General features: G+C 46.5%; 1 protein-coding gene across 1 annotated transcript; it reads right to left on the bottom strand.

Annotated features, from left to right (window-relative positions):
• Positions 1–4,912: 4,912 nt before the first annotated feature.
• CNGA2 (cyclic nucleotide gated channel subunit alpha 2) lies at positions 4,913–9,968 on the bottom strand. The gene is made up of 6 exons (XM_016215824.2): positions 9,859–9,968; positions 9,552–9,644; positions 8,755–8,925; positions 7,499–7,606; positions 6,591–6,697; positions 4,913–6,318 (listed from the first exon to the last, which is right to left on the bottom strand). The coding sequence occupies exons 1-6, from the start codon at positions 9,966–9,968 to the stop codon at positions 4,913–4,915; spliced, it is 1,995 nt and encodes a 664-aa protein (XP_016071310.2).
• Positions 9,969–10,877: the final 909 nt, after the last annotated feature.

The following is a 10,877-nucleotide window of genomic DNA, read 5'->3' as shown; positions in this document are numbered from 1 at the left end:
GCATGAGAAACACAGGAATAATTAAGCAAAGAAGACTACATCTAACTAAAAAGCTTCTGCACAGAGAAAGAAATCAGCCTCAAAATACAAAGAACCTCGTGATTTGAGAGAACATATTTTCCAAGGATGAATGTAATAAGGGGTTAATTTTCAAAATATACAAAGAACTCATACAACTCAGCAAGAGGAAGACAAACAATCCAATCTAAAAATGGCTGATTGGATATGGTGGTTAAAAGAAAGAGAGAAGTCCAGGATGACTTCACAAGTTTGGGCTGAGCAACTAGAAAGGGGGGCATGCCAATACTGGCATGGGGAAGATAGGAGGAATTTGTTTTGGGAGAAAAGCAATCAAGAGGTAAGTCATGACTGTGTTAATTTTGAAATACCATGGTGGTGTCAGGCAGGTATTTGGATATTCATCATTACTTGTCCACTACCTTCATGTGCCATTGGAAAAATTATTTACATTATTATTTTCTTTAAATTAATGTTAAATCAGATCACTTTTTTCTTTAGCTCCATGCTAAGCAATAATATCCATAACATCAATGGTTTTGTTGACTAGTAGTATTTTTTCTGAATACATATTAAAATAAATAATGACAACCATAGTTCCTAAGTCCCCTTGCAGTTCAGTCTTGATGTTTTCCATCCCCAATCTCCAGCTGAGTCTGGGCACCTAGCATACACAAATTGAACTGAATCATTGGCTTTGATACCCAAAAACCTCTGAGGGCATTCAAAGTGATAATGGTGGAGCATTCAGGGAGAGAGACCTGGTCCTACAGCTTGATGAGGTCCTGGGGGAAGTCACCTAAGTGGACCCTAGTCAGCCTCTGTTTCATGGTGGAGGGAGAGTGGGGTTCACAGAGCAAAGGCCACCACCCTTTCTTTAGGTTCCTACGCCCTCTGGCGGCTGGGTTCCTTGTCTCTGTGGACTGGTAGCTTCTGAACTTGTTTCCTGGCTACACAAAAGAGGAGGACCCTCTGCCTTGGCCTCCCTTGAAGGGAGGTGGCAAGAGGTCAGACTAGCTTTAAGATCCAGACTGAGGGACAGATAGATGCTGCTGAAGCTGGGACTCAGACTGGGCCGAGGTAAGGGTGGCAGTCTTCAAGACAGGCATGGGCCAGCAAAGTTCAGATCCAAAAGGGAGGGAGAGTGGTGGGTGAGAGCAGGGGCCTTTGTTTTCTATAAAAGCTTACCAATGCAGAGAAAAGGAAATTGATGGCCATATACAAATAAGGCACTATACCTTAGGTGGGTACTTTCAAAAGAAAATAAAAAAACACTCCAATTTAAACATTTTAAAATTAAGAGCAGGGAACATCAGACAGTACACAATGGAATAATGAATAAATACAGTATGCAATGGAAAATATACTTCAGTTCTTATAGTACAGCCAGTTATAGGAGAGAAGCCTGGGTGGCAGCTGACAATGGGCAGGAGTCACATTCTTGCAGAGACAGGGCAATCAAGAAGGAAGCTGAGAGGAGAGCAGCAGAGATAAACACTGCCTCTCTAGGCTGACATCCAGGTGCTCAGATAAGCATCCACACCACATCCACACAGGTGTCCACACAGGCATATGCACACACGCATTCACTCTCTCCCTCTCTCTGCCCCCCCCGCCCCCTGCACATACACACACACACACACACACACACACACACACACACACACACCAAGCTACATGGATAGTCTTTCTGTCACTTCTTTTTCTCAATGAACAAAATGTGTTTAGATGAGAAAAGATCAATTGTGAAAGACACTTGTAGTCCAGTGCGAAAGGGTGTCTCACATAGAAGGTTGTGGTGGGGTTCAGAGGAAGGGCTCAGAGGAAGAAAAGACAGGAAAGGGTTATCCAGGCAGCACAAACAGCATAAGAAAAGTCCAGGAAGCTTAAAAGAACATAGACACTTGAGGCACTGCAAAAAGTCGTAGTTGATTGTACCCAAGGATGTCTAGGTGAGGGTGAGAGCTTCTTTGACCTGGGAAAAACCAGATTCAAGGTGCAATGTTTGCCCAATTGAAGTGAGCTGGAAATTGGGCACCCTTTGGGGCTAGACTGAGGGTTATCCAGGCTCTGCGGAGAAATTACTCTCTTGCAATAAAGGGACTTAGAGCCTTTTCTTCCAACCCAAAGGGAGAACATACAAAGAACACTGTTCCATCATGAATACTCTCTTCTTACTGCTACCATTCTCAGGAACCAGAGCTTAGGCATGGGTAATGTTACAGGTCCCTTCACTTGAGCCTGCCTCAGGTTAAGATTTATTACTGTAAACTAGGAAAAAGGCCAAGAAATTACATTAAATTTGAAAGAAGACTAGAAAGATGAATTCTAATAAAAATGAATTTGACATTAAAACTCAGGCAACAAAAGTAAAAATAAATAAATTGGACTACATCAAATTTAAAACTGTATCAAAGGAGATAATTGACAGAATGAAAAGGCAACTTATGGAATGGGGAAAAACTGCAAATCATATAACTGATATGGTTAATATCCAGAATATATAAAGAACTCTTACAACTTAACAACAACAAAAATCTCCAAACAACCCAATTAAAAATTAGCAAACAACTAAACAGACTCTTTCCAAAGAAGACAAATGACGTGAACAAGCATATGAAGAGATGTTTAACATTGCTAGTCATCAAGGAAATGAATATCAAAACTACAATGAAATATCACCTCACACCCATAAAAAAGGCTGTAGATAAAAAAAAACAAAAAACAAACAAAAAAAACACAGAAAACAAGTGTTGGTGAGGATGTGAAGAAACTGGAAGCCTGTGCACTTCTTGCTGTGAATATAAAATGGAACAGTTGCTAGAGAAAGTAGTATAGTGGTTCCTCAAAAAATTAAAAATAGAATTACTGTATGATGCAGCAATTCCACTTCCGGCTATATTCTCAAAAGAAGTAAAAGCATAAACCTAAACGGGTATTTGTACACTCATGTGCATAGCAACCTTATTCATAGTAGCCCCAAAACGGATAGAACCCGAATGTCCATTGATGGATAAATGGCTAAATAAAATGTGGTTTAATACAATGGAATATTATTCAGCCTTAAAAAGGAAGGAAATTCTGACACATGCTACAACATGGATGAACTTTGAGGATGTTATATCAAGTGAAATAAGCCAGCTACAAAAGGATAGCGCATGACACCACTTTTATGAGGCATCTAAAGTAGGCAAATTCACAGACAGAAAGCAGAATGCTGGATACCAGGGACTGGGTGGGGGAGCTATTTAATGAGGACAGAGTTTTAGTTTTGGAAAATAAAAGAGTTCTGAAAATTTGTTTCACAAAAATGTGAATGTACTTTACACTACCAAGCTTCACACTTTAAAATATTCAAGATGGTAAATTTTATGTGTATTATACCACAATTAAAGGGAGGAGAAATGGTCTGCACCTAGATCTTCTTGCCCACTAATTAACACTTGTCCTTTAGGTTCCTGGTCATCTGGTGGTACCCACTCAAATATCTGCTCCTCCAGGAGGTCCTTCCCAACTTCCCAGACATAGCCAGTGTTTCTGTTAAGACATGGCTGCTGGCAAATGGAAGCATAGGAGCTTGGTGTGTTTGATTACTGCCACCGTGAATAAACATTCTCCTCTATGACAAAGCTGCAGATAGAGCAGAGAGGGAGACTGTCTTGGCCCTGCCATCAGAGCCCACAGTCTGCAGGGAAATAAGATTCTTCAAAACCAACCACAGAGTGTGTTATGAACCAGTGAGCATAATGAATGCCTAGAGAGGGGGGTGATTGACTGTATAGCATGGGAGCAAGCGCAGTCAAGGGGATCTTCTCCTAGAAGGTGGGACCTAAGCTGAGAGTCCTGAGGGACCAGGAGGGCTTAGGCAGGCAGAGGAAGACAGCAAAGGACATTGCAGGTGAGTAAGTCCTGGATAAGGGGGAAAGAGAAATATGGGAAAAAGAGAGGGGTTGAGAGAGGAAGGGAAAGAATGTGAATAACAGAGCTGAGAGATAACCACAAATGATTCAAAGGCTTCTATTAACTTGTATTGCAGATATTAACTTGAAGTGTCTTCCATCTACCACCAGCCTCAGGGCCTCTTCGGAAATGTTCTGCATAGAGGGATGATGGCCAGAGCTCCTGACCAACTCCTTCTCCCAGTGGCATTGCCCGCTAGCTGACTGCCAGTTACATTGCTCCTCACTCTCTGCCCTGGAATGGACCAGAAGCTAGAAGCATCATCACCTCTCTAATCCAGAAAAGACTGCAGAGATCCCACTCCTGGCTGGCAGACAGACATATTAACAGAGCAGGAGCTGGAGTGCCTGGCAGGGAGAGGCATCCCTGAGTGAGCACCTTCTTCCCTCCTCCCCTCCCCACTCTTTGACTGACTTGGAAGACATACAGTGGGTGCCTGGGCTAAATGTCTGCAACCAGTATTTGAATTACATATATGTGCATGAAATGGGGATATTCAGAAAATATATTAGAAAAAGCAAGAGCCAGAACCAAGTGGGAAGTGGCTGAGTACACAAAGATAAGGGAGTACTGCAACAGAGTGCACACCATTCTATCTGCAGATAGGTTTCTTCAGAGATTATTGCTTAAGCTCCCTTTTCCAGGAGAGAACCCTTGAAGACAGTTCAGCTGCTCCCCTGTTTCTTCCTCAGACTGGGACAGGCTGAAGTTCCTGGAAGGCAAGCCAGCACATTTTGCACTGTGCAAAAGCTTAGCTGTTAGCTGGACTTAGAAGAGGGCTCCTGGGTGATTGAGCCAAAAACCTGGTAACAGAGAGGCTTTGGAGAGAATTCAAGGCAACATGGGGGTAATGTATTCAAATGTGAAGACCTACACGGCTCTTCTAGCTCTTGGGGTCAATGCCAAGGTTGGAGAGGCAGTTAGGCCCAAACCCTTATGACTTTTCAGCAAGAGCTGGCTCGGGGCTGTTCACCCCATCAGAAAGGTAATCATCCTCATTGTTCTGCTTCATCTTTGTTTCCAGAATAGTGATGCGCTGCTTGAGCTTCTGCTGGGCCCCCGTGTACTCAGCCAGCAGGCGGCTAAAGCGAGTGTATAAAGTCTCCATGTTTGTCTCCAGCTGTTCTAGCTTCTCCTGCACATCAACCTCCATGGTGGCTGCCACCTCATTCTCATCCAGCAGCCCCTCTTTCATCAGAATCTCCCGGCCCCTCTCCTCCAAGACCTTCTTGGCATCAGGGTACTCAGTCACAGCTTCCATAAGATCATCCTTGGACAAGCAGAAGAGATCTGAGTAGCCCAGGCTGCGGATATTGGCCGTGCGTCTATTGCCCATTTTGCTACCCTTAATGTTAAGTATACTGATCTCTCCAAAGCAACTCCCAGCTGAGAGCAGGGCATACTGAGTGACACCATCATCAGCCACCACTGCCAACTTGCCCTCCTTGATTATGTACATCTCCTTGCCAATATCCCCCTTGCGGCAAATGTAATCCCCAGGGCTGAAGACCTGAGGACGAAGCTTCAATACCAGCTCCACCAGCAAGCCAGCCTCACAATCCTGGAAGATGCGCACTTTCTTGAGTGTGGACAGGTGGACATTGATGGCTATCTCAGCCCTCAGCTTGGCTGGCAGGTTTTTGAGAACTTCCCGCTCATCCACAGTCTTCTTATTAGTCCACAGGTAGTCAAACCACTTAATGACCTTGGCTTCCATCTCCTTGCTGACCTTGCGGAACTGCATGTAATGTTTGACCGCATCGATCTTGGCCTGGAACTCAGCCCGGGTGGCATTCATGTTGGAGATCATGGAGCCCACGTTTCCCACTATGGTGGCAAAGATGAGGACACCAATCAGGAAATCAAAGATGACAAACAGGTACTCCTCATCCTTTACAGGGGGTGGTGTCTCCCCAATGGTTGTGAGGGTCAGTGTAGACCAGTAAAGGCAGTAGATGTATTCCCTAGCCAGGTAGCCATACTCAGGGTCAGTGATGTTGGGATAAACCCAGGTGTCAACCCCAAAGCCAATGGACTTGGAGATGGCATAGTAGATGCAGGCATTCCAGTGGATGATGACCAAGATGTAGAGAACCAGGTTGCTGATGCGGAAGATATTGGGGTAACTGGTGCGTGTTTCGGTGCGGTCAAAGAATTCAAACATGCGGGCAAAGTGTAGCAGGCGGTTGAAGCGCAGCTCAGGGCTGTGGATGCCCACAGCAAAATAGACTAGGTCTGTGGGGATGATAGAAGCCACATCTAGCTTGAACTGCAGAGTGTGGATGTAGTTGTCCCGCAGCTTCTTGGGATCTTTGACCAGCAGCCCCTGCTCTAGGAAACCTAGTAGAGATACACACCAACATATCACCTCTGCCTTCAAGAGCCCTCTCCCTCTTGATAAGCTAACACTCAGCAAGGAACAAACTTCTCACTCAACACTTCTTACTAAGCATGTGAGGACCATGCGGTTCAAAAAGGGGCAGTCACCAACCCAAGTCCCAGCCAGGCAGTTGAGTCTAACACTGTGTTGAGAGGGCTACCTGAAATTTTGGATTCAGACCTTTGGACATATGGGTCATGCTCCTGCTTGTGCTTCTCAGTTGCTCACTTACCTGTACGCAACCGGATGAAGAGGTCTGCAATATAGATCACATCTGAGAAGTAGTCCAACACCAGCCACACTAGGTAGTAGCCTTTCTGTAGGTCACTGAAGCAGGCTCTACAGGAAAACAGGGTTGGGCTTTACCCTCAATTCCAGCCAAGGTCCCCTAGAGGCCCCAAACTTAATGCCCATTGTGTGCAGGGTGTGGGATGGCTACCAAGGGAACTGATGAGTCACAGTCAGCCTAGCGCTCAGTCAAATCCTTGCTGAATGAATGACTGGGGTGGAACATGTTGTCAAGGAAAGCTAATGTAGAGAACTGAGACTGCAAGAAGAATCTCCAGAGGTTGAAAATGGGAAGAGGAAATTTTCGCTTGAGGAAACCCCATGTTGTGATCTTATAATAGTGAGTGCTGGAGGTTGGTATGTCCAGAAGGTGGAGCTAGAGAGGCCAGGTCCAGATGGTCTTGAAAGCCATGCTAAGGGTTTGAGCTTCATCCTGTGGGCAATAGGGGCCATTGAAGAGTTTTGGGGGGAGGAGTGGCATAATCAAACCCCAGTTTCTAGCAACCATGCTAGTTGCAAGTGTGGAGGATGAGTTAGAGGGAAGGCAAGAGTGCCTGCAAAAAATGGGTGTGGGGCTTAGTTGTGCCAGGGAGAGATGGTAAGTAACCTCACCTAGGACAGTATTGGTGGGAATGGAGAAGTAGGAAAAGATCACAGACACCAGGAAAAGGGATAAAAGGATAAACATGAAACTTTTGTATCATATTAAATCAAGAGCAGGGGGGCTTCAATAAGGCAGAAAGAGGCTTAGGGTAAGCTCTGTGTCCACAGCTAAGACTGGTATGCTCTCAACCCCAAGGTCTGTGGACTGGAGCTGCTTTGGCAAACCCTTCCTAGACCCTCTCTACTCACCTGGCCACCAGCAGGCACCAGTTGTAGAGAACAGGCATGGCAATGACAAATAGCCAGCGGTAGTACCAGTCCCCAGCTGGGTCCAAGACAAATAGTTTGAATTTCTTCCTGAGGAGACAGACAGGGGCCAGACTTGGGGACCAAGCCCTCATTGTGGCAACACCCCTACTCCCAGAGGCCAGGGGTCCATAAGAAGCAACGCCTAAGGGGATGTGGGGGGTAAAGGGTAGGTTGACTTAAGGCCCTGTTTTTCAAGGAGCCACAACCTGGTACTGGGTATCTGAGCAGAATTCAGATGGGCAAAGGACACTCCTTTTCCCATTTTAACCCCCTCATAGGCCCATTGGCTCCCATGCCCTCTGGAGGCCCCTTGCCCAGAGGGGATGACAAAAAGCAGTGCTTTTATTAGGGTGGGCTTCAGAGCCTGGAGAGGGACTTCCACAAGATGGTAATGAGGGCTCAGGACCTGTTCCTACAACTCTCCAGGGAAGAGAGAGGAGGTCCAAGCAAGTGAGTGCCACATGTTTCCTGCCTTGCCCTCTCTGTTTGCTACCTGGCCTCCAGCCTCCAAATCACTTTCCTAGATGTTGCATCTGGCCTTGGCAAGAACTCTTATCTTATACTGGCCAGAGGTGGGGAATATCGGCTTGGCCAGACATCTGCAGTTGCTTACATACTCCTCCAAGAACAGACCCTCCAGCTCTGACTTCTCTGTTCTCCCCATCCCCTCTTGCTCAATTGTTCCTAGGCCTTCCCTGCCAGTGAACCTCCAGCATGGCCTCTTCAAAAGCTCACCTCCAGGCCCACATTGGCACTGGTATGGGCACAGTCTCAACAGCACTCTGTAATTGTGCCCTCTTCTGTGGCTGCAACTGAGCTCTCCTCTGCCCATGTTCAGGTGTCCTTGCTACTTGCTTCATAAACAACAAGAGGGCATCTGGCAAGGGGGACACACCTGGGTTGTGGGCTCAATCCCCAGTAGGGGGTGTGAAAGGGGCAGTCGATCAATGACTTTCTCATCATTGATGTTACTCTCTCTCTTTTCCTCTCTCTAAAAAGTCAATAAAAACATATTAAAAAACACACACACACAAAAACACACAACATAGCAGGTCTTCTATCCCCACCCCTTTTCCTGCCATGGCAGGGCTTGGTGTGGACTATAGTCCACCCATGGTGGTGGCATATGAAACCCCCTGAACCCTCCGATTGCATGCTTGGAAACCCTTCCAGTCTCACAAGCTGTACTGCCATACTTGGTGCCTCTGCCCTCGCCATCCTTGTTGCCTTTGCCATCTCCTTGCTGTGTTGTCACCGTCTGGAGCTCAGGACCACGGAAACGCTCAAGGAACGAGTCAGGTCTAGGTTCCTCCTTTCGGAAATTCTTATTAGTCCACTCTCTAATGACTCCCACCAGGAGGATGACCCTAGAGGTGAGAAGAATCATGAGCCAGAGAGAACTATGTGATTAGAACCTGCATCTGGGAGCTCGGTGTGTGATGAAGGAGATGGGAAATGGGCCAGGTCATTATTTCCCAGTGCTAAGAACTGGAATCAAGGCCAGTGCTGAGGGCAGGGAGCTGGGACTCAGACATGACTCAGAATGCAGCCTGAGAGGAAAGGGAAGACTTCCTGTAGGAGGTACCATCTCAGTTGGTTGTGAAGAACAAATAGGAGGCCTCTAAGACAAAGTGGAGGTTGAGGGAAGACAGGCCAAAAGAAAGATTGTCCCAAACTTCTTGATTTCCCTATGAAACCTATATCTCTGGGCTGCAAACCTCAGGGCCCTCTACATAGGCTCCTCTGCTGGGAAGGATCTTCCCCCCCTACACTGAGACAGGTAAGTCTAAAGAGAAGCCTCCTCTGGCTACTCCAAGCTTGTTCAAAGGAACCTCCTCAGGAGGAAAGAGTTGAGCTAGGAGAGTACTGACAGTGTTTCCCAGATGTCTTGCTGGAAAGGCCCAGAGGGACTGAGAGAAGGAAAATCATGGTATCCACTTTGACAGTCCCTGTTGGCAGGAGGAAGTAGCAGCAGGGCCATGGTGGAACCCACCTGCGGAAACCACCCCTCCTCCACTGGGGGGCATCCAACTCTGCCAGCCTCTGCAGTTCTGAGGAGGTGTCATCTTCAGTGGCAGACTGTGGCCTGCAGAGGAAAAAGCAGTTGACCAAGGATTCTCTAAGCATACCTTGTCTCTTATCAACACTGTTCCTTCCTATGAAGTGCCTAGACATCCCATGGTTGCTTTAGAGGAAGTTCTTGAGTCAAAGATTGTTTGCTTTGTGACAAGGAGACAGAGCTTGAAGGAAGTAACAGCCTCCAGGCCATCTCTGAAATGATCCAGCCTCAGCAGACTCACCTGCTACTCGTCCTATGATCATCTTTGCCATTGGCCTTGATGGCAGGAGGTGCATGATGCTTGTGGTTATTGGCTGGGGAGCTCGTCACACCATTAGATTTTTCTGTCATCCTCCATGTACAACTGGGACCCTCACCTGCTAGGAAGAGGACAAAGAGGAAGGTCACAGAGGACCCTAATACCCATATAAGTCAAGAGAGTTGAAAGTGAGCAGTGAGAAGGGAACCAGGGCCCACCTGGCAAACACCAGCACCTCTGGGTACTGCTTTGCAGTGCAGGGCAGGGGGGACCCAGCATTGCTTAAGTGCCAGGCTACAAGCAGCAAGAAGATGATATGCTCTCCCCATTCTGATAGATAATTTAAAAGGCAAGTGGTGTTAAATTGAAAAATGTGTTCTTTTTCTTTCACTTCAGTGAAACCTTTGACATGTGAACTATCAAATCTAATACAAAACAAAACAAAAAAAAAAGCTTTTTAAGCCACCTTCTGGTGGCCTGATTTGCAGATGTGTGGCATATACTTAGGCTACTGAGTGCCTTCAAACAGCCACTGCCCCCAAATCCTGCTCCATGGGAGGAGATGTATCTCTTTGGCCCAAAGCAGCTGCCACCCAACCCCCATCTCTCTGGTTCTCCTAACCCAAGGCAGTCCCAGAGCTCATGCTCCTCAGTTAGGAGTCCCATCTCTAATTGACTTTTTCAACCAAGGTCTGTTCCTTCCTTTCAATTCAAATCACATTCATTCCAGCACCCTCAAATAATGTCACTCAAGCTGAGGAACAGAAAGGAGCCCTGTGGGTGGGGAAAAGAGTGAGGAGAAGAGAAGGAAAAGTTCCAATAGGCTCCACAGGCAGTGGTCCAAGTCAGGACTCTCTCCTTTGGGCTATGGGGAGTCTTGGAAGGGCTGATCAGGAATATGACAAGAACAGCATTATATTCTAGTAAGATCCTTGTGGCTACTAGGTGGAGACTGGATTATAGGGGAAGCAAGAGCAAAAATGAGGTGGTAGAGAGAAGAC

The sequence above is a fragment of the Miniopterus natalensis genome, chromosome X (genome assembly GCF_054644295.1).
Source record: "Miniopterus natalensis isolate mMinNat1 chromosome X, mMinNat1.hap1, whole genome shotgun sequence".
Taxonomy (NCBI): domain Eukaryota; kingdom Metazoa; phylum Chordata; class Mammalia; order Chiroptera; family Miniopteridae; genus Miniopterus; species Miniopterus natalensis.
The sequence above is the reverse complement of the archived record's forward strand: the minus strand, read 5'-3'. Positions and strand labels throughout refer to the sequence as shown.